Below are 24,989 nucleotides of genomic sequence, written 5' to 3'. Positions count from 1 at the left end.
AAAAACAAGGAGTCCAGTGGCACCTTAAAGACTAACAGGTTTATTTGGGCATAAGCTTTCGTGGGTATCCACGAAAGCTTATGCCCAAATAAACCAGGAAGAGAGGCGCTGTTAGATAGCGTGAGGAGTGGGGAGACTAAAAGGAGTGGGAGGCAGTGAGGAGAAAGACTGGACAAAGGAGGAGGAGAGGGACAGGAAGAATTGAGGAGACAGTATCAAGATGGAGAGGTAGAAGAATTCTATTCAAGGTATTTTTAAGTAGAGGCTGAACTAAGAACACAGAACTCTAAGGAAGAGAGAGAAAAGGCAATTGGTGGGAAGGTGAGAGAATTGGGTGAGAAAAATGAATAGTCAAGGGGGAAAACAAGGTTGGGTAAGCACAAAGAAGGGTGAATGGAAAACTGATTACTAGTATGCAACTCATTACATGAAGGAAAAGTCACTAAAATATGTTTTGGCTGTGTTTGACTGCTAAGTGGAAGGTAGGAAAATCCATTCACCTACATTCAGAAATGGTAATTAAAGTTAAATTACCAAGATAAACTTATTTCAAACTTGGTAATACATGACTGATGTAGAGTTAGATTTGAAAATTAATTTCTTCATATTCCTTATTCTCAACCTCAAACACTTGGGCATGTACTGAAATATCCATTGCTTTCCACCTCCATGACTTCATTAAAACAACACAAATGCAAAGCTACACACTCTTAGGGTATGTCTACACTACAAAATTAGGTCTATTTAACAGAAGTTGATTTTTTAGGTTGTGTGTGTCCCCACTAAGCACATTAATTCAGCGGTGTGCATCCACAGTACCAAGGCTAGCATCGACTTTTGGAGCGTTGCACTGTGGTAGCTATCCCACAGTTCCCACAGTCTCCTCTGCCCATTGGAATTCTGGGCTGAGCTCCCAATGCCTGATGGGGCAAAAACATTGTTGCAGGTGTTTCTGGGTACATGTCGCCAGGCCCCCCTCCCTCCCTCCATGAAAGCAATGGCAAAAAATGGTTTCTCGCCTTTTTTCCTGGGTTACTCATGCAGACGACATACCACGGCAAGCATGGAGCCCACTCAGCTCACTGTCACCGTATGTCTCCTGGGTGCTGTTGGCAGATACGATACTGCAGTGCTACACAGCAGCATCCCCTTGCCTTGCCTACAGCAGATGGTGCAATATGACTGCTAACCGTTGTCATCGTCTCGTGGGTGCTTCTGGCTGACCTCAGTGAGGTCGGTTGGGGGCACCTGGACAAAAATGGGAATGACTCCTGGTCATTCTCTTCTTTAAGTTTTGTCTAATGGAGATTCAGTCCTGCCTGGAATATCATGCCAGCTAGAGGCTTCTGCCTCAGGCTGCTCTCCCAGTCAGTAACAACGCACAGTCGCACCTACCCCAGCCTACCCTTTGCACACATGGCTCATGAAGCCTGGACAGTAGTAAGAAGCAGTTCAACTATAGGCTGAGCAAGTGTAGAATGGTGGTAGAATGTGCCTTTGGACATTTAAAAGCTCGTTGGCAAGTTTACGGGACTCGGTTAGACCTCAGCAAAACCAATATTCCCATTGTTATTGCTGCTTGCTGTGTGCTCCACAATATCTGAGAGAGTAAGGGGGAGACATTTATGGTGGGATGAGAAGATGAGGCAAATCACCTGGCCACTGATTACGCATAGCCAGACACCAGGGCAGTTAGAAGAGCACAGCACGGCACGCTGTGCATCAGAGAAGCTTTGAAAACCAGTTTCATGACTGGCCAAGCTAGTGTGAAAGTTCTGTCTGTTTCTCCTTGATGAAAACTTGATCCCTTGGTTCACTCTACTTCCCTGTAAGCCAACTGCCTTCCCTGCCCCCCTTTGATCTCTGCTTGCAGAGGCAATAAAGTCATTATTGTTTCAAATTCATGCATTCTTTATTAATTCATCACACAAATGGGGGGATAACTGCAAGGTAGCCTGGGAGAGGTGGAGGAGGAGGGAAGCACAGGGGTGGGTAGAAGGGGCACCTCCTAGAACGGCATGCAGCTCATCACAGATGCAGCAGGTCTGGGGTTCTGAATGGGAGCAGCCGTTTGCCTCTCTGGTTCTTTGGTAGGCTTGCCTGAGCTCCTTAAGCTTCACATGGCACTGCTGCCTGTCTACCTGGCCAGTGCATCTAAGTTGAGAGTGTTGTCCAGAGCGGTCACAATGGAGCACTCTGGGATAGCTCCCGGAGGCCAATACCATTGAATTGTGTCCACGCTACCTCAAATTCGACCCAGCAGGGTTGATTTCAGCGCTAATTTTCTTGTTGGGGAGGAGTATAGAAATTGATTTTAAGAGCCCTTTAAGTCGACAAAAACGGCTTTGTTGTATGGATGGGTGAGGGTTAAATCGATCTAACACTGCTAAATTCGATCTAAACTCGTAGTGTAGACCAGGACATAGTGATCAAACACTGATGTGGGGCTTGGAGATTGAAGGGAAGGGAGCTGAGCCCCTGCATGGTTTTTGCCATGCATTTAAATCTTATGAAATTCACTGTTAGTATTATAGATGCCTGCACAGTAGCACTTCACGCCCTTTCAAAGTAGCTCCTTTCCACAAGATGCAGCTTGATAAAGCTGGCACACTTCTCATTTTCCATTTTATTCTGGCATTGACGCTGCTAAGGGAAATGCTGCTGAGTAGGAGTACAGCAGAGAGGATGCCAAATTATGGTTCCTTGGCTCTCCATAGTAAGCACAAGATTAAACCAACCAAAGACAGGAGAGCAGAGAGAAAAGGGATAGAGATATAGGAATTAGAGGGAATGTGCTAAGAGATGGGATACAGACACAACCCAGGGACAGAACAGGTGGAAAACAAACAGACACATAAGACAGGAAAAAGAGAACAGTAGGTTGAAAATGAAGCAAAAAGAGGAAATATAAAAGAGTTACCAGTCATTGGAGCAACTCACCAGCTGTGAACAGTGGTGAGGGAGCAGTGTGCCTATGCCCAATGTGCATACACCTCTACCCCACTGAATTACTGTCATAGCTTACTTCCTGACCTGGTCCTCCGGAGCGCAGTTCAAATCAGCTGCACATAACAGACATCTGAGTGGGCTCTAGCGTTCCTGCTTTGCTGTTAGGTAAGAGTATGGGTGTGATCAGAAACTGCCTATGCAAAGTATTAACAAACAAGTCCTCCACTAGCATGTGCACTGCAGGAAAGAAGAGTAGGGGGTGAGCCATACAATGAGACAAAAATCAGCCAAGCCTTCATAAAGAAGGCCCAATAGCCGTGGTAGCCCACTGTTCCCATTCTCTCATCCTTTCTGAGCTCTGAAATCTTATTTAATATTTTTCTGCGTTCATTTTTTAAGAAGTGACATTATTGCTTATGAGAGGTGCCAGGGTGACAACCCTAGAGATCAAAGTCTTTTTCATCTACAGAATGAGTTTGCAGAGATACTGGAAACACAAGCTTTCCTCACCAATATAGTTCAACCCTGCCTCAGAGGGACCACCTCTGACATTACTGCATTTCCATCAGCATGTTTGTTTATTTGCCTACACTCATATGTCACCCCCTTCCAGAAAAATGCAAACTACAGCCACTAGGATCACCTTCTGAACTGGCCAATCTGTACACATCACCAATCCCTTTGAGTGCTTCACTGGTGCCACCCTCCTCACTAAATTCACACTTCTTGTCACCACCTTCAAGTCCCTATAGAATGCTGCTCTTCCCTATTACCAAATCTTGTCTCTCCCTCCCCCGCCACTCCTTTGCTCCCTCCACTCTGTCAAATGATGCCAGTCTTGTTGCCCTGTTCTTCCGATTCTCCCCTAGCTGTCTTTATGCTTTATGTGACTCCCTACACATGGTCACCTTCCCAAGCTACTACTACACCAGACCATTGCCCTCTTATTCAAGTCCCTCCAGAAGATCCAATTCTGCCGTGAATCCTACATGAAATTTGCAAAAAAGGAATTGGTAGGCAAAAGGGCAGCTGGGATAGTTTATGCAATAAAAAAACCAAAATAAACTCAACACATGGAATTAAGACCAACATAACCCCCAAACACATGGAACTACATACCAATATAAGTGTCACCCACTAACCTGAACCTACTGGGATTTTTTTAAAAAAAAGACCTATGAAATTAGAAAGCCAAACCAAACTATGTTAAAGGAACATTTAGGTTGCAAAGTCAAGCACTCAAATGTTAGGAAATGACACAAGTAAGGTGCCTTAATTCGGTCCCCCTTTATGCATATAAATTAAAGGATGACTTTTTTTCCAAAGGACCCCTGACTCATTCAGTGCACAGAATGGACCTGCTCTGAGGATGAATCAATGACATGTAATGAAGGAGGCTATTGTCTATAAGATCCCTGACTCACTTGTAGCAGATGTTGGAAGGTTTGTCATGGATGATGCAGGGGATTGCAGGAACAGAAGGGAAGGTCTCATGGTTAAAACAGTTGAATGCTGTCCAGGATAACTGGATTCTCTCGCTGCCTCTGCCACAATTTGTGTGATGTTGGACTAGTCACTTAAGCCAAACTTTTCACAGATGATCACCAACTGCCTGTTCCTCATTTTCTGGGTGCTGGACTTGAGACCCTGGGGACTCAATTGCAGAAGTGCTGAGTACCGACAATTGCACGTCAATAGGAGATGCACTTTGAACATATAAAGTTCTATATGGTACTAAATATTCTGAAAAATCAGGTCCTATGTGTCTCATTTTGGGCCCCTAAAATTAGTGGATACTTTTGACCCTCCTCTCTCTGTGCCTCAGTTCCCAGTCTGTAAAATTGGGATGATAACCACTTCTCATGTCACCGGGGTGTTGAGAGAATAAATTAGTTAGTGTTTGAAGCATTCAGATAAAATAGTGATGAGTGCCGCTGAACAGACCATGAGGAAATTTATAATTATGTCTTCAGACCAGGATTTGAACAATGAATAGTCAGTAAGGTACAGGGCCACACAGGGCAACCAGGAGCAATTTGCTCATTAATTGAGCACTCTTCATCCTGTGCACGGAAGCTGGCAGAATACTATGTGATCATGTAATTAAATGCTATATCATAATGCATACACACAAGGGGGATGAATTAAGATTGAACACAACTTTAATTTCCTCACTTTTGAGTGCTTGACTTTGGAACCCTAATAATGTTCTTTAAACAGTTTCTTGTGTTATATATATTTATATATAAATGCAGTGATGCCCATGCACATACTGTACCCTGAAACTCCTTTGCTGTAACATGCTGATTGTCCGTTTTGACAGAGATTCCATATGCTTTACGATCTGCAAGAGGGAAAAACAAAAACAAACTAATTCAGACAACAGATATTTCCATTGCACACGTGCTTCAGTCAATTTTAGAGAACAGTGCTCCCAGGCTTAGTTATAAACCTCCATATGCTAAATGAGGCTCTTTGGTGATTGGACATGATTGGGACTTGGGAGACCCGGGCTCTGCTCCTGGCTTAGCTATCAGCTAACTGGGTAACCTTGAGTAAGTCACTTTAACATTCTGTGCTGTAGTTTTCCCATCTGTAAAATGGGGATAATGATACTGACCTCATTTATAAACAGCTCAGAGAGCTACTGACAAGTAGCGTGACAGAAGAGCTGGATATTATTATAGAACCAGGACAACAATAAGCTTTTAAACCTGCATCTGTAAATTTTCCTTCAAAATCTGCTATTTTCAATAGGGCATAGATGGAGAACTTGCATTAATCTGTAAGTGTATTCCCTCTGCTGTAATCACAGCTGTACCTGAACACACACGTCTACTGCTGGATTATAACTGTTAGTGCATGAGTGTTAAAAGTTACCTGAATAAAAGGTTCTCATCTTTTCCCTCCCCACATCTCAACACTGAGCATCTCCATTTTCTCATACATTCCCTTTCTTCTTGGACCTCTCCTATTCTCTCTGCAACTTTAATAGATCAGCCATGAAGGCCTGGTCTACACTTGAAAATTAGATCAACCTAGCTTTGTTGCTCAGGGCTATGAAAAATTTCACCTTCTGGGTGACAGAGTTGTGTTGACCTAATCCCTGGTGTAGATACAGCTAGGTCATAGAAGGGATTATTCTATCAACCTAGCTATCACCTCTCAGAGAGGTGGATTAACTACATTGATGGAGAAAACCTGTCGATGTAAGAAGCGTTTACACTACAGCGTTGCAGCACTGCAGCTGTGCCACCGTAGTGGCTGTAACATAGACATATCCTAAAACACAGTAACCATCACTTTTGTGGCAGCACCCACCATCATATGACATAAAATCTCAATGTACAATTACTCCTAATCTAATCCCACAAAACCAGGTTTGCCCATGCGGACAATACTTCTTACAAAAATGTTGATGATATCACCATCTTGTTCTATCCTGGAATGGTATAATTCCCCTGGAGAGAGCATCCCAGCCTCCTATTAACCCTATTGGCTGTTACTCTAATAAAGGGGTTTGCAGTTTATTTTTCTGTAGGTGCCTCGTGATCTCCATTTCAGATGTGGTTACCTGCAGCCTCCATCTCTCAGTTTTTTGAAGCTTCAGGACAACAAATAACTCACTCCCTCAGAAACAAGAAGTGTGCTGAAGCTCAACATCCCAAATAGGGGCGATGATGGGAAGGTATTTAGGGAATTCTATATATGCAGCAGCCATCTAGCACCAGTGTCAGATGGAAGCATAGACAAGGAATTGAGGGTGATGCTTTTGCTAACAGATCAGCAGTGCATGTGTGTGTGCACGGGGGGGAGGGGTGACAGGTAAGACGGAGGAGGGGACTGGGCCCTTAGAAGTGCAGGACTTATGCCATCCTCACACTTGCCTTTGTGACATCAAGGTGGATCCCTAGTGTGCTCTACCTGGGTTTACATATGGAGACCATCCAGAAGTTACAGCTGGTACAGAATGTGCCACTTATTATATAGCATTTCCTATTAGGAGCACCTGCATTAACCAACAGCGGATTTCCAAATGAAGCTGGAAGTGTTTCTAACAAGCTATACTTTGTCGCAACTTCCTCATCTGTGCATCTTAGACCCATTCTATTTCAGATCCCCTAGTTCCCACCTCCCTTACTGGATTTCTCATTCCAGGCTTCTCTTTAATCCCATCTACACATGGCAAGCAACTTAATTTAATCACTGTACTCAAGCATAGTGTAAATATGGTTGTGGCCTAAACGGTTACAACATGGTTTGGGTTCATCATGCTGTTTGGGGCAAGGGCTGTCTGCAGAGAGTGAGAGTGTGCATGCACACATGTGTGTACAGTGGCTAGAATAATGGGGCCCTGATCCCTGACTGGAGGCCTTAGTGCAGTACGTATAATTTATAATAGTCATCCTGGCCAGATCATGCCTAGTAACAAACCTATTTAAACAACACTTAAATGCGATTGTGGTTTAAGGCAGAGTTATTATAACTACAGTTTGCATTATGCAGACATGGGATGAAATTTTCAAAAAAATACCTAGATGACATAGGTGCCTAAATGCTGGTCACTTTTGACAATGAGTCTTACGTGCTTTTGAAAACTTTACTCATGTTTTTCTACCACGTTGACAGCGGCCAAAAAACATTACCACCTTTGCTTGAAATATAAGTTTTGTTTCTAGTATGACTCTGTGAACAAGTTTATAGTACTTGGATAGCAGATGGTGGCCAAGGAAACCTCGGATGTGGATTCACCACTGTGCTAAATAAGCTCTACTTGAATTAGGTTATATTAAAATACTGAAGTAGTGAACACAGTTCCCTCTCAAACAAAGACCAATTGGATTATTATTTTTCTTAAGATCAAGGAAACATTAACTGTCTTTAAACATCAGCCACCACCATCTACAACATTATTTTTTTCTGGGTAACTATTACTCCAGCAAAGGTACTGAGCCTCTCTCTGTTTTCTTTCAAATCTTTTAAAGCTTTCCTTCATGTTTATTCCATTTTTTCCCCTTATTTCCTTTTATGTCTGTCGATCCCTGCTACCCATTTACATTTTTAAATATAATTTGTAATTTTACTTCCACCTGAATCATATCTTTCCCCTTCATTTAATTAATGTTAATACTTCTGGGATGGGGAAGAACACAAAGGGGGAGGGGATATCTCCAAATATCTCTGTGTTTTTCCAGTCTCAGCTATTTTTCAGCTATAATATACTGTTATTATAATTTCTGTTCACAAACATTACATATTTTCCCTTGAAATAACCTCTTGCTTCACATTTCTAGAGAGGAAAAACAACAAACAACAGTGTTTTATTCAAACACTTTGGCTCTGGTTAATGTTTGTTTTTAGTTGGTTAGCAAACATCTTTCGGAGTCATAGATGTGTTCCAAATGATTGGGTAGAGTGTTTATAAAATATAACTATAAAGAGCATTATTTCCAATATAGTCATGAACTCAAATGCATGTGACTCACAGCCATATTAAATGCATTTTCCTAGAAACTTGAAAATATGTTTTTTTTCAAAGGAGGAATAAAAAAAAAAAGTCTATTTCTTCCCCCTTTCCAGTTCTCATAAATAGTATAATTCTAAAAACCTAGATACTAAGAAATGTAAGTAGAACCACAATAAGAAAGACTACATTTAACAGATGAAGACATACAAATATGGTACCTTCCTTGATTCACACTGTGGACAATGTCATGATATCAATTACATTTTACTGAGTGAACTCTTATTAGAAAACTGCTTTTGCGGGAGAACTGCATATTTTCCCTAATACACTGAGGGAGTTAGACAATTAAAAAGTGCAGGAAGATGTGAGCGAGCAATACATTATGATCAGCACATATGACACAATCTCTTTTCCTCCCTGAAAGGTCTTTTGTAACAACAAGAAGCCACTGAATGATTTTGATCAATTAGCCAAACAAAAAGACATCTCTAAAGTTATGATAACAAATTCCCTAAACAGTCACTTGAGGAACAAGATGTTGTTGGCAGCTACTCAAAATTCAAAATGTTGATAATTTTGGACCCTTTAACCTACATCTAAAGAAGAGTAATGGAAAGATACTACATGGAAGGATAACGCTCTTATCAACTAATCTCTCCCACCATATGTTCTATATATCTATATGGAAAACAGTTTTCATATTGCAGTAACCTGAACTTCACTTGTTTACAGCCAATTCTACAAAGGTCACACATTTGCCATTAGAAATACTCTACTGCAACAGGAAATTTCCTTAGGTAATTTGAATGCTAAAGTAAAGCATATTACGTACTATCAAACTGCATTTCCTTTGTTTTGATTGCAGGAAACTAGATGGGAATAGAATCAAAACATTGTTATGATATAAAAGAAAACAGTCATGTGACATTTGTTTTGCTAAGTTCCAGACCACATGTTGCTTATAACAAAGGTTAAGTATTTAAGTATCTTGTAGGTTTAGGAATTCATCTGTCCTGATGAGAGTTGCCTGCAATAAACCCCCAAATGTGGGTGGGAAAATAGCATCTCTGGGGCATGTATGAAGTGAGCTAAAACTCCATGTGCCCCGAGTTAAATTGTCAGGGACAGTTTCATGTCCCATCACACACAGCAGAGACTGTTTAACTCCTTGCCACCACAGACCAGGATAAGCCCTGCCACATTTAAGCTGTGCAAAAGACAGTTCTGTCCTCAGACCTTCCCAAGCACGGAATTAACAGGACAGCCACTACATTCTATTGACACCAAAGTTAACAAAAGGGAAGGCCATAAGGTGTCAATCCCATTTTGCGCAGCATTTGCTGTGAATCTTACTTGAACTGTTCCCTAGACAATACTGTGATGGATATATTAAAACTTAGTCTGAAGTAACTGTAGTTTAGTAACCATAATATAATTAAGTTCAATATCCCAGTGGGATGGATCTTAGCATAAACATGATATGGTGGCACCAAACATTAGGAAAGGGAATTAAATAAATATGAAGAAACTAATTAGAAAGAAAGGAAAGACTAAAAGTCACCAAAAGTCAGTAAGACTACATAAACAGAACATACTCAAGTCACAGAAGGTAACTACATATTCCTAGCCACAAATAGGAATAAGGAAGCATACTGATACTTTTTTGCAAGGTATAAGAGTTTATTCAAGTCGAGAAGATGAGACCCAGCCCATGGTTCACTTTATGGTATGTGGTATTAGTTTTAGATTTGCTAACCAAAAATTGTATGAGTTTCAATTTTTTCCACTCTTGAAAGTTTATAAAACTTTAATATGAAGTGAACTATGTTCTACGAAATTTGATACTGGCATAGAGTATAAACAGAGAAAAGGAAATATAAACTGTTCAGCAGCCATTTACTTGCATACAGGTATTAAAACATTCAGGATTTGATGCTGAAAATAACTGCTGCAAGATTTAGAAATTGAAGGAATTGGAAGCCTCAAGATAGCCTGAAACTGAATTAAGAGTTGATCCTTTCAAGACTCAGACACTAAGGGTATGGCTACACTTGAAATTTCAAAGTGCTGCCGCTGCACGTAAACCACATCCTCTATGGGTGTAGCTTGCAGCGCTGGGAGCCGCGTTCCCAGCGCTGCAGCACTGATTACACTGAGGCTTTACAGCGCTGTATCTTGCAGCGCTCAGGGCGGAGTTTTTTCACACCCCTGAGTGCAAAAGTTGCAGCGCTGTAAAGTGCCAGTGTAGCCATACCCTTGAACTGTTGGAGCTGTATATTTATCAGCAAGGGGAATTGGATATGTATGCAAATCCTGGTGGTGTTGGCCAAGCCAAGTGAGGTCATAGACAAATGCCTTTGAATTGAGTATCTGTAATGGGATAACTTTTGAAGGATCATGTGGCATCTGTGAAAGTGACAAGAAATATGTCAATTTCCATGTCACTATACTTGGGACAGATGTGAGGAGTAGCAGCAGACTTATTGTAACCATATAGGTGGGAGGATCCCTCAAGCAATGGCTGGCAGGAGTTTAGGGTGGTGGAGAAATCAAACAGAGGGAGGAGTGAAGATCACTCTGAAGCAGACTTGGGAAGGAAGGGAAGAACCAGAGAGATGTGGGGAGGTGTTCAAATTTGTCCAATACTTAATTAAAAAGAAGCAGGGTCAACATCATGAAGAAATCTCAGCATCCTCCCAATTCTGTCAGCAGGAAGTTAGCACAGTGGGCAAGACTTCTCACTAGCACATCGATTAATGCACCTTGCTGGTGGGACTGCTTTTTTAAATCTTTCTTATTCTTCTTAAATTGGCCTCTTGGCTAGTAGGTGTCCAGTAATTTTTTTCGAGCCCTGCGTTTAGTGTTTTTCAGAAAATCCTCATCCTAGGAGAAAAAGTTATAATGTTAAGAGGGAACCCCCTTCCTCCCTCAACACACACACACACACACAGAGTCAGGAGTTGAGGTTGCCAAGAGCCAGCATTTCTGTTTTGGCCTGCTGTGACCATCTGCCTTTCAAGACAGCTGCTATAATTGTGTTAAAATTCCAGTTCCTCAGCTAGGTAACCTATCATATCCAAGACACTGTTTTCCCCCTCGCCCGAGGGCCAGAGCCACAAGCAACGGGGCTAATCCTCTATTCTTCCTGCTTGCTCAATCCCTCTAACCAGACAAGAATCTGAAAGCGGATCACAAGACCGTATTTAGATGCCATGGTGACTGATGCTATATAAGTGAACAGATAGGATAATTCTACACTATCCAAATGCTTCAATGGAGAAATCTCATCAGTTTTTTTTTTTTTTTTTGCCGGTTAAGAGTCCCTATGTAGCATTAATCTTCCCTCCACTAGGAGCCTATGGCCAATTCTCTCCAGGCAGAGGGAGAGTCACTGCAACATGGAGTTTTGGAGTGGGTTTTTCAGACTAAAACGATAATAAACGAAGCTGAAAAGCTGATTGTTTTTGAAGAGGACTGAGGATATGTTTCCCAGAATGATGAAGACATGGAAAGCAGATTTTTGTTGGCAGATGGGCTGGCTGAGTTCCTGTTTGAAATTATTACTTTAACGCTTCTGGGATCTGACTGTATTATTAATGTTAGAACGTCTCTAACCTTGCATAAGGATCTTTTTTCATTATTTAAATCTAAATAAAATTAAATCATCTTCCTCTCCAAGTGTTTCAGAGAGCAGATTCTTGTCAATTTCAGAACTCTGCATGCTCACAGCAATGGAATAGACAAGGAGAATGGATAGCTCAGTGTATCTGTGCAACTTGTCATGTGTTTAAAAAAAAAAAGAGAGAGAGAGAGAGAAGTGGTTTTGTTGAGCAGCAACTAAGCTGAAGAGTAGGAATTTTAATGTTGCTACAGACTTGCAGTGGAGGATCCGAAAGGGCGTTTAATCCTAGGGGAAAATCGTGTTTTAAAAAGTGAGAGAGAAAAGGAATTCAGTTGTTAATGCCTTGGATAACACAAAAAAATAAATAAATATGAGCTCATAATGCCAAAAAGTTTTCCCTCACAAGTGTTCCATGATGTTCAGTATAAACTGTAGCACTGGCAAAATCTTCTGATGTGGTCTTCATGTTTAGTTTAAGGCAGTTTTTTATTTATCAAGTTAAACAAAACAGATTTAAACTTCAAACTTGATTGCCTAAAATTAGCGACTACTGAGAAGTCTAATTTCCAGAAGTACTGAGCCACTAAAGTCAGTTGAGCCACGGATGGACAGAACCTCTGAAAGTCAGACCACTCAAGTTTGAAAAGGTGGTCTAACGTTTTTCAAACTAGAGCTGGTCAAAATGTAATTTTTCTGGTGTGAAATTCAAAGGATCTCATATCTGCAAGAACAAGGGGTGGAGGGCACTAGTTTTAAATACGTTGTCCAGATTTTGCAAAGCAAACCCTTTTGAAATACCCCAAAATAACCTCAAACCAAAAAGATACTTGTTTTCAGAAAAGTGGTTTGGTGTGTACCTCTGTGTTTATATCTATTCTGATCTGCCTTCAGAAGTCAGTAGGACAGACTACTTACCACAGGTATAAATAACAATAAATATAAAAAAGTAAATAAATAAATGACCACTGTAGACAGAAGTTTTGAGAGATGGATTAGGTCACGTGTTCTCCCCCACAAGGCCAGTAGTCTATTTTGTACAACTGGCCTAATCAAGCATTAATAAAGCCATCAATCACATGAAAGTAGTGCGTAAAATTAGGGCTGTCGATTAATCGTCATTAACTCGAATACCAATTGAAATTTATTAAATATTTTGGATGTTTTTCTATATTTTCATATATATTGTATTCTGTGTTGTAACTGAAATCAAAGTGTATATTATTTTTGTTTACAAATATTTGCACTGTAAAAATGATAAATAAAATAAATAGTATTTTTAAACTCACCTCATACAAGTACTGTAGTGCAATCTCTTTGTTGTGAAACTGCAACTTTCAAATGTAGATTTTTTTCTGTTACATAACTGTACTCAAAAACAAAACAATGTAAAACTTCAGCGCCTACAAGTCCACTCAGTCCTACTTCTTGTTCAGTCAATCACTAACACAAATAATAGGTTTCAGAGTTACAGCCATGGTAGTCTGTATCCACAAAAAGAACAGGAGTACTTGTGGCACTTTAGAGACTAACAAATTTATTTGAGCATAAGCTTTCGTGGGAAAGCCCACTTCTTCGGATGCACAGAACGGAACATATATTGAGGAGATATACACACACATACAGAGAGCATGAAAAGGTGGGAGTTGTCTTACCAACTCTATCTTGATTATCACTTCAAAAGTTTTTTTTCTCTTACTTAATTGGCCTCTGTACACACGTGTGCACGCACAATCACTGGACAGATTTTTACCCCAGTTCCCTAACTGGTCTCCTCAAGGATTACATTTACAACTCTGGGTTTAGCAGGCCAATGCTCAAACCACTGAGCTATCCCAGCCCCACACTTGAGTTCAGGGAGTGTTATCACATATGTTCCTGGGTACCTTGCAAATCTACAGACCAAATAACTTCAGCCATCCAAACAATACAGGATTATTTGAATTAAGTATGTGAGTTATTTCAAGAACACTATTTTAGGAAATGCATATATTTTATGATATATAATTATTAGATCTGAAAATAAAAAAAGTTTAAAAAATATTAGAACTGCAATTTCTTTCAGCATAAAAATGAAAGCTTTTTTCTCCACAAAACTGTTTTAATTATATATTGTAACCTTCCAAAATTAACATGTGGTGCAGATGTGAAGGAGTTTTTGGGTAGTTTGCATCTTGTAAGGTGTAGCACAGAGCTCTCAATTTTACAAGCCTTCTGACAACTCTGCCACGGAACCTGTTCCCATGGTAACAAATAGGAACCCACTGAAAATGGGGGGCAATGGTTTAAACAAGACAGGGCCTCACCAAAAAAAAAAAAAAACACAGAAAAAGAAGAAAAAAAAGCCTATTTTACAGCATTCTAACAGTTCTGCACAAAGTTCGTTTCCATAGCAACAAAGCAGCAGCTCAGTTGTCAGAAAGCTGTAAATGTAATAAAAGCCTAAAGTTGCAAATGCTATTGCTTCAGCTGCTGTAGATTTTTAAAATGCAACATACTCCTGAAGTCTGTAGTTGCTACAGGCATCTTAAAGACCATTTAAAAATTGTAGTCTCAATTCTGAAATGAGATACATGAAGTCTGTGGGGTGCTCTGCAGGCCCAGAAATCTACCCATGTATATTTCATTATAGGATCAGGCTTTTAGAGTCTAGGGGAAGCATTCAGGTTCTAGGACAAAAGACGTTAAATACCCCTAGGGCAGGGGTTCTCAGACTGTGGGTCGCGACTCCATTTTAATGGGGTCGCCAAGGCTGGTGTTAACCACTGGGTCCCCGCAAGTCTGAAGCCGAAGCCCCACTGCCCAGGGCTAAGGTTACATGCCCCCGGCCCAGGATAGAAGCCCTTGGGCTTCAGCTTTGGGCTCCCCCTGAGTGCGCGTGTGCGCACACACACACACACACAGGGCGGTGGGGCTTGGGAGGCAGGGCTCAGTCTTTGGTCCCCCCTCCCTGGGTCGTGTAGTAATTTTTTTTGTCAGAGGGAGGTCACAATGCAATGAAATTTGAGAACTGGTGCCCTAGGGTACTGCTTTGTACCACTTTGAAAGCTATTCCAGCCTATTTAACAAACAAAAAATAGACCACCCCATTATATGGCAATTGTTCCCCCACTTGGTTCTCCCAACCCATATTAGATCTGTATGGGCTTATTTTAGGAGATTCTCACACTGAGGAGCAAGTTCTGACTTAGAATGCCAAAAAAGTGTCTGACTAGACAGAGCTGTGGAGTGCAAGCTAATTTTAACTAGGCGATGGCTGCTGAATATACCAGATATACTGAGACCTTCCATTTAAATGTCAATTTAGAATCAATCACAGGAGCACTGGCAATCAGCGGAAGTTTACAAGTACCGGAACTAACCAACTGCATAGATTTTATTTTTTAAATCTGTATGAGGAAAAAAATATTTTAATTGCTCCAGAGATGGCATCTTTTATACAAAACTTTGATCTAGAGTAAAATAGTTTATGTTTAAGTGATAAAGTTCTGAAAACAAAAGAACAACAGAAATCATGGCAGACTCTGGGGGGTAAATTTTCAAAGCATCTAACAGGCTTTTACGCATTAAATTCCCACTAATTCTGTGACATACCCTTACTTCATTGAATATAGTACTCCCATTGTAAATCAATGGCAGATTTTCATAGATAACAGCAGGAGGTCTTCAATAGACATCACAGCTAGAGCCCTGTTCAAGGTTTTGGGAATTCAGGAATTTTTAAGCAGAATTTCCATATTTTAGTACATGGAACATTTCACTCTAAAGATGCACTTGAAGACTGTATCCTACCCAGGTTCAGGTGGCGCACTGGGTTTAATGATATACTTTAGCTTTTTAGCACTAAAATCTTGGATTAAATTTTCTGCTATTGTAAACTGCTCCATTTACTTCAATGGAATTGTGTTAGATTTCACCAGCAGATAATCTGTCTCTTTAGTATTAAATAAAGGTTAGGCTACATCAGGGATCAGCAACTTTTGGCATGTGGCCTGCCAGGGTAAGCAGTCTGGCAGGCTGAGCTGGTTTGTTTACCTGCCGCATCCACAGGTTTGGCTGATTGCAGCTCCCACTGGCCACAGTTCTCCACTCCAGGCCAATGGGGGCTGTGGGAAGCAGCACGAGCTGAGGGATGTGCTGGCCACTGCTTCCCGCCATCCCCATTTGCCTGGAGTGGCGAACCGCAGCCAGTGAGAGCCGTGATCGGCCAAACCTGCAGACATGGCAGGTAAACAAACTGGCCCGGCCTGCCAGTGGGCTTATTCTGGCGGGCCGTGGGCCAAAGGTTGCCGATCCCTGAGCTACATTAAAGACGTATTGGTTTCAATTTTGTTCACATTACAAAACCACAAATACATTTGACAATCATGAGGAGGATTCAAGAACAGATCAGATGTTTCACCAACTAAAATTAAGAGGAACTAGAAGCTTGTTTAGAAGCTATATCCTGAGCTATTGTTATTTACTTTAATATGTTCCCTTTGTTGCTTTATAAAGCCAAATTTTTGGCTTGTCTACACTACAAAATTAAGTTGACTTTATCTAATTCAACCTCGAGCCTCTGAATTAATTGCGTGGCTACACCATGTTCATGTCTCAATGGAGTGCGTACTCGCTAGCAGTGCCTGCATCGGTGCACAAAGCAGTGCATCATTTTGCAGGTATGGTATGACGAGCAGTGGCTGCAGAACTTTCAGATGTGGAAGGTCACCTACCAGGAACTTTGTGCAGAGCTTTCCCCTGCCCTGCAGTTCAGCAACACAAAAATCAGAGCTGTTCTGACAGTGGAGAAGCAACTGGCGATCGTTATTTGGAAGCTTGCAATGTCAGTCAGTTACCGGTCAGTGGGGAATCAATTTGGAGTAGGTAAATCAACCGTGGGAGCTACTGTCCTCCAAATGTCCAGGGCCATTAAACAATTTCTGCTACAAAGGGTAGTGAATCTGGGAAATATGCAGGACATAGTGGATGGTTTTTGCCTCAATGAGGTTTCCTAATTGTGGTGGGTTGATAGCTGGCATGCATATCCCCATCTTGGCACCAGACCACTTTGCCATAGAGTACATAAAGCAAAAGGGATACTTCTCAATGGTGTTGCAAGCACTGGTAGATCACAGGGGGCATTTCACCAACATCAACATAGGATGGTTGGGAAAGATGCATGACGCGCGCATCTTTAGGAACTCAGGTCTGTTCAAAAAGCTGCAATCCGGGACTTACTTACCAGACCACAAAATGAACATTGATGGTGTTAGATGCCTACAGTCATCCTGGGGGACGCAGACTACCCCTTGATCCCATGACTTATGAAGCCATACACTGGCCATCTGAACAGCAATAGGAATGGCTCAACTATAGGCTCAGCAAGTGCAGAATGGTGGTTGAATTTTTTCTGGTCGTTTGAAAGGGCGCTGAAGTTTACATACAAGGTTAGGCCTTAGTGAAGAGAACATCCCCATGGTTATAGCTGCCTGCTGTGTGCTCCATAGTATCTGTGAAGAAAAGGGGGAAAATTTTCCATAGGGGTAGGTAGTTGAGACAGATCACATGGCAGCCATTTTTGAGCAGTCAGACACCAGGGCAATAATGAGTCAAGTAATGTGTGCTGCTTATCTGCATTGTGCTTTCCCAAACCTTCACCTGCCTTGTATCACTGTCCCTTTAAAGCCAACCCCCAACCCAAGCCCATTGCTTCTACTCAATAGAAAACATTTATTTCTTGAATCCATTCACTTTATTTAACAAACATAAGTAAAAAGAGGGAGAAGAGAAAAAAGTAACCTAGGGCAAAAGGGGTTGTAAAGTTGGAATGGGGGAAACATTTTCAGCTGTGTAACATAATACTGCATTCCAGACCATCAAAGGTCTGTGAATGGGCACCTTCTGTTCCTTGTAGCCTCCCCCGATGAATTAAGTGAAAGGGATAATGGACTTTTCACTCACACCTCAGGAAATGCTTGGAGGAGGATGATTCTGCACCAGGTGATGCCGGATGCTGGCTGGCATCTGCTGAGGGACTCTACCCTCCTGCTTCTGTTCCTGCAGTTCAACCAGATGCTTCAACATGTCTGCTTGGTCCCTCATAAGCCAAAGCATCTCATCCTGTGCCGCACGCTCTTGCTCATTGGAAGCTTTGCTGCTCTCCATGTCTCATAGACTCATAGACTCATAGGTCAGAAGGGACCAATATGATCATCTAGTCTGACCTCCTGCACAAGGCAGGCCACAAAACCCTACCCATACACATTATAACAACCCCGAACCCATGATAGTTATTGAAATCCTCAAAATTGAGATTTGAAGACTCAACTGCAGGGAATCCCAGCAAGCGACCATGCCCCACGCTGCAGAGGAAGGCAAAAACCTCCAGGCCCCTGCCAATCCGCCCTGAGGAAAATTCCTTCCCGACCCCAAATATGGCGATCAGCTTAACCCTGAGCATGTGGGCAAGACTCACCAGCCGCACCCAAGAAAGAATTCTCTTGCAGTAACTCAGTTCCCATCCATCCAACATCCCTCACAGGACCATTGAGCAGACTTATCTGCCGATAATCCAAATCAATTGCCCAAATTAAACTATCCATCATAACATCCCTCCTATACTTATCAAGCTTAGTCTTAAAGCCAGATAGTCTTTTGCCCCACTACTCCCTCGGAAGGCTGTTCCGAACTTCACTCCCCTAATGGTTTAGAAACCTTCGTCTAATTTCAAGTCTAACTTCCTAATATCCAGTTTGTACCCATTCGTCCTCGTGCCTACCATTAGTACTAAACTTAAATAATTCCTCTCCCTCCCTAACGTTAATCCCCTGATATATTTATATAGAGCAAGCATATCCCCGGAGCCTTCTTTTGGCCAGGCTAAACAAGCCAAGCTCTTGAGTCTCCTTTCATAAGGCAGATTTCCATCCTCGGATCATCCTAGTAGCCCGTCTTGAACCTGTTTCCAGTTTGAATTCATCCTTCTTAAACATGGGACACCAGAACTGCACACAATATTCCAGGGGGTCTCACAGCGCCGTATATAACGGCACTACACCTCCTTCTCCTTGCTGGAAATACCTCGCCTGATGCATCCAAAACCGCATTTGCTTTTTTAACAGCCATATCACATTGGCGGCTCATAGTCACCTGCTATCAATCAATACCCAAGGTCCTTCTCCTCTCCGTCGTTTCCAAACTGATGCGTCCCAACGTTATATCTAAAATTCTTATTATTAATCCCTAAGTGCATGACCTTGCACTTTTCACTATTATATTTCATCCTTACTAATTACTCCAGTGTACAAGGTGGTCCAGACTTTTGAATAGTATCCCGGTCCTTCTCCGTGTTAACCAATACCCCCCCAGTTCGTGTCATCCGCAAACTTATTAACACAACTGCTCCCGCTCTTTGTGCCAGAGGTTCAGCAGTAATAAATAGGTTAAATAAGATCGGTCCCAAAACCGATCCTTGAGGGACTCCGCTAGTAACCTCCTTCCAGCCTGACAGTTCACCCTTCAGTACGACCCGCTGGAGTCTCCCCTTTAACCAGTTCCTTATCCACCTTACAACTTCCACATTCATCCCCATCTTTTCCAATTTAACTAACAGTTCCCCATGCGGAACCATGTCTAACTTCTTAGACAGTGTAATCCTCCACACTTTCAACTCTGTGTTAGCTGTCCCGGAGATGTTCATTATCTCGGTGACTGTGTCCTCTCATGTTCTCTTTCTCCTCCTTCTAATCAGCTAAAGTCTGCTTTCAGGTGTTGATGACATGCCGAATGACACATTTCCAGCTGTCAGTCATGGGAAAAAATAAAGGAGCCATTGTACATGAATAAAATGTTTCCATAGCAAGGCCATTTTCATTAAAAAAAACCACCTTTATTACATTAGGTGCAAGCCATAACAATCAGAATCCATAACCGTTTTGCTGCTCCAGCCATGTTGAATAGTCCTCCTTGGGCCACTGCATTTTTAATGAAGTTTATGGCAGGCTCATGTCAGGAGCAGAGATAGATAGTTGAACAATGGCCCTTCCCCAGGAAGCTGTTTACGAACAGGGCAGCTGGGGTGAGGGAGCATGGGGGTGAAAGTTTTCACTCCCAAATTGCAGTATCTCTCACATGGGGCCCCAGTACTCTATCAGCCACTTTAAAACTACTTGCCGACCGAAGCCGAGAACAGTAAAGGCACATTAGTGGCTGTGTGGTTTGGCAATCCAGAACATGAGGTGGAGGGTCTTCATGCCCTTTTTTTATCTTGTAAGAGCACTTTTAATGAGAACTGCTCCCACATCCCCTGGGCAACCCAGGGGGATACCAGTCTCCTGAGGGTAACAGAGGCGGAAAGGAAGGAGATGCTGCAAGCCTCTAGGTATAGACCTGGTCATTATGTTGCTCTGCTGTGCACCACAATGATGCCAGCAGAATTAATTCAGGAGTTGCACGGGAAAGTGTCCTACCACAGTGGAAGAAATAAGACTGCCTTGCTCAGAAATCTTCTGGAAAGGATTGCAGAGTACCTCCATGAAAGTTTCCTAGAGATATCCATGGAGGATTTCTGGGCTGTCCCGGTCCACATAAGCAGTCTTTTCCGGGGGCCACCCTCTGCATAGCTGGAGTGACCTCTTGTAAGCAGAGAGCCACAGAACCTTGCTTTTACTTCACAGTAAACATGCAATACCACCGAATGTGTGTGCCACTAAAGTTTAACTGGACTTTGTAACTGTATACTCACCAGAGGTGCCCTCTCTGGCATCACGGTCAGCCACCTTGATGTCCTGCGACCCATAGGGTTTCAGGGTTAAATATATTTCCTGGCTCATTGGGAGAATGGATCCATCGCTCGCCTGTCTCCCACTCTCCTCCTCTTTCTCTTCTTCATCCACCATATCATCCTCTTTGTTGTCCCTAGACTCACACACTTGTGAGGTGTCCACATTGCTTGTGGAGGTGCTGGTAGAACCGGCATGTGTGAGGTTTAGCACTAGAATGACTGTTCGCCTCTCTTGCCTTGTGGTACAGCAGTTCCATGTGAAAATAAAAACTTTGCCAAGCGTGTGTCCCTTGTGCAGCCCTTCCCCCCCCCTCCCACAAGCAGTCTTCGCACAGATATTAGTGTTTCTTCTGCGGTATCGGAGCTCTGCCTGCACAGATGCTCCTTCCTACATAGTGATGAGATCCACCATCTCCTGTGAAGACCAGGCTGGAGTGCGTTTGGGGTGTGTAGTCTCCATGATCAGTTTAGCTCAAGCTGGTATGCTCCCAATGCTGATCAAACAGGAAATGGGAAATCAAAAACTCCCGTGGCTTTAGCAGGGGAGGGGCTGTTTCCTGTGTACCTAAGTGCACTGCAGCAGAGTTGATAATGATCTCCGGAGCAGTCATGGATGAGCATTGTGGGATACTACCTGGAGGCCAATTAAGTCAAATTACACAACGCTGCATCTGCACTCTGAAAATCTAATTAAGCGCTATGCCTCTCACAGAGGTGGATTACAGAAGTCGACATTTTACGCTGACTTTGGTCAGTGTAAAGGACCTGGTAGTGTACACACATACATTAACAAGTCGACTTAAGGCGGTTTCCTTCGACTTAACTTTTTAGTGTAGATCAGGCCTTAGACACACAAGTGAAATAACATGTAATTCAGATCAATATACATTACAGGAATGCTACATAGAATAATATCATGGGAAACAGGAATCAACAGAGTATAGTCATTTTAGTTTGAGTTGTATGCTTTGTTTTGTATTTTTGTCAAGTTCAAATACTAACAGCACGATCTTCACTTTACAGCTTTTGCAGCTCTTAAAACATTTAGGAATCACTTTTTACCCTGTAACGCTTCACTTCTGCATGTACAAAGGGAGAAAACCTCAAAAACTGGACTGACATTCATGACTCATTCAGTTCTGTGAAACTGCAGGCCAGCGAATTGTGTGGTCTTGCCAGCAGGCATTCAGACTAAGAAAGCAGCAGCAAAATAGGAGATTAGTTTGAGCAGGGGAACCTAACAGGACAAAAAAATGCTGAGAACCTTTTTTTCTTGAATTCTGAAAGAAAAACCCAGGAGCTAGGGAGAGATTGGTACTGACGAGGAGAAATTTGGAGCCAGGCAGACTACTAGAAAGGGTGGGTTGGGGGGAGGGGGGCAGGAATAAACTCTCTCTTTTTAAATAATCAAAACATTTTATAAGATTACTTTTACCATTAACATTTGTGATGAGTTAACCCTCTCTTCTTGAGTACACATTTTATACTGCAAGGAAGTCAAGTACTTAAAAGTGCTGTCTCTGGTGTACCTCATGGGTCACATTTTATATTAAGGTATCATTTATAAATAGTTATTATAAATGGTTAATAGATGCTTTAATAAACTGTTAATTGCTATAGATTGTCATAGAATCCAACAGATCAATAAGTGGCTTATAATCATGTATAAAACACCATCTATGACATATACTACTTATGTCTGTAACAATTATAACATCTATTAATCAATTATTAACCATTATAAACCATTTATAAATGGAACCTTAAATAAATAAATAAAGTGCAAGCTCCTCTCATTTCAATTTTATGGCCTACCCCAGTAAACAAAGATGATTCTGAAAAACGAGAATGAGATTGTACTGTACTGGCAAAATGATTACGGTCCCAGTGCTGCAACTACCTATCCATTTGCTCCACTTTACGCACATGACCAGTCCTGTTAAACTCAATGGGACTACACACGTGTAAAGTTACTCGCTAAGTAGTTGTTGGATTGGAGCCTAATTCACATAACATACTGTATATTACTAAAAAGGGCCCAATCCTGCAAATATTCATGCACACAAGGAACTTCACTCCGGTGAGTGTTTGCAGGCTTGGGACCCATGTAATAGACCTTAGTTGAATAGCTATGTTACACAGCAATGACAAGGCAAGAAACTAAGCCGGGGGGGGGGGGGGGGAGGCAGCGTGTATTGAATATGGAGGTTAATGCCACTTGGTTCTTAAACAAGGTATTGACAACCAGATATGTACAAGTTAAAGGGGCACTGTCAATTTAAATAAATAAATAAAGCTGCCCACTTCTATCTGAAAATGATTTGCTTACTATTTTTAAACATACCACCTAATATTATTTTTCCTAGTGTGATACAGCATGGCCAGAGGGCAGCATAAGAGTGTTAGCAGGGGGCCTTATTCCCTGCCAAGGGAGGAAGGTTTGCTTTAGATTAACTAGAACAGCTGTGGCCAATTAGAGCACCTGACTCCAGTTAGAGCACCTGACTCCAGTCATGGGATATAAACCCCTGCTTCAGTCAGACAGGGTGTGGTAGTTGAAGGAGAAAGGTTGGATTGGAGCAGAGTGCAGATTGCAGAAGAGAAGAGTTTGTCCAGAGAGAAATAGAAGGTTTGGAGGAGTGCTGCGGTGGATTGGGAAGCCCAACAGAAACCCTAGGTAAGGGGCACCAGGCTTGTATAGAAGAGAGGCGAGAAGCCCTTCACAAGCTGACGGGTATGAGAGGGAAGTAACCCAGGGGAAGAAACCGCTAGTCAAGTGGTTCACCACAACCCCAGGGCCCCTGGGTTGGGACCTGGAGTAGAGGGCGGGCCCAGGTCCCTCCCTCTCCCCTCCCCTCCTCCAAGGACACTAGGGGAGTGATTAAGAACTGGTTCAGAGGCAAGCAATATCGCCCTGAACCTACCCCAGAGAAGAGAAAGCGCGAGACCCAGAGAACAATACTGGCAATTTGCCACACTAGTTTGTCTTCTGTGAACATTTGACGGTACTTTGTGTAGTACTGTTTCCCTTGAACAGTCAGGGCTTTTCAATACGCAAAGTTTTGCAGTTTACCTGAAGGCGACATTTAAAACCGATTTAGTTAAATTTGTACAAATGGCTGGGTGGACATGCTTATTTCATCTTAAGAGAGGTTTATTTGGGTTTAGTTTAAATTGATTAGAACAGGATTAAGATAAATTAAAATATGCTATTCTTAAACCGAAATGACTGTAAAACCACAAAACCTGACAGCAGGAGAGAGAAGCAGGTTTATACTACCAGAAGTTCTTTTTAACTTTTCTTTTCCCTTTTCAATTTGACTAGATTTGATGGCATAGTTACAGAGCAGAAATACCTGTTTACTTTTCTCTGCCAAGAATTTTCAGCTCTAAAAAAAACCTGAGAAAGACCAAGCTTCAGATATTAAAGACCACTTACAAGGCGGCTATTGTTTTATATGGATGTGAGACCTGAGTACAGCTAAATACCTTTGAGATGAAGTGTTGAGATGAAGTTTTGGGCCAGTAACAGTGAGTGATGAGAGCAGAAAATTTAATAGGGAACTGCGGGAGATTAAGTAAATGTAATGAAATCCCAACAACTTCAGTGGACAGGACATGGAGTTAGGATGGCAGAAGACAGATCAGCTAAGTGTGTCTTGGAAGGACATCCTTATGGTATCCACCTTGCAGCTGACCAAGGAAAAGGTAGAGTGATAAGATTAAGACCTATTAGATCTTGCTCAATGTGAATTATCATCAATGGGAAAAGAATGCACTTGACAGAAAGAGGAGGGAGGGAGCAAATTGTGAGATCGGCCATGGAGCTCAACAGTCTACGGAGCCAGGGAAGAGAAGGAGGATTTCAACTTACTTGATGATGTCCTTTTAATGTGGTAGTATTTTAAAAGGCACTCAGGAGGGGCTTTAAGTAATCACATTACATAAATTACAAAAGAACATCTCTTTCTGTCCATTAGAATACCTGCAGCAGGGCTTTGCACATTTCACACTCTCTGACTCTCTCTGGGCTCACTATGACTCTTGTTATCTTCCTTTAATATAAACTGGGGAGGAAAACTGTAGCTCTGTTATATACAGGAGCTTGCCCTCATGCCATTGTGTACCTCTGACTCTGCCTCCCCAGAGCTTAGGTTCTCTTTCAGAGGTGTTGCCAACTCTCACAATTT

The 24,989-nt window shown here is 42.0% G+C and overlaps 1 protein-coding gene across 1 annotated transcript in view; it reads right to left on the bottom strand.

Moving 5' to 3' along the window:
- The window catches only part of JAM2 (junctional adhesion molecule 2), a 54,829-nt gene that overhangs the window by 14,888 nt on the left and 14,952 nt on the right, over window positions 1–24,989 (bottom strand). Inside the window, exon 2 of the mRNA XM_032781929.2 lies at window positions 5,228–5,293. Within this exon, the coding sequence (XP_032637820.1) occupies window positions 5,228–5,293 (66 nt within the window). The remainder of the gene's footprint in view (window positions 1–5,227; window positions 5,294–24,989) is intronic.

The sequence above is a fragment of the Chelonoidis abingdonii genome, chromosome 1, assembly GCF_003597395.2.
Source record: "Chelonoidis abingdonii isolate Lonesome George chromosome 1, CheloAbing_2.0, whole genome shotgun sequence".
NCBI classification, from domain to species: domain Eukaryota; kingdom Metazoa; phylum Chordata; order Testudines; family Testudinidae; genus Chelonoidis; species Chelonoidis abingdonii.
This window is presented reverse-complemented; position numbering and strand designations above follow the sequence as displayed.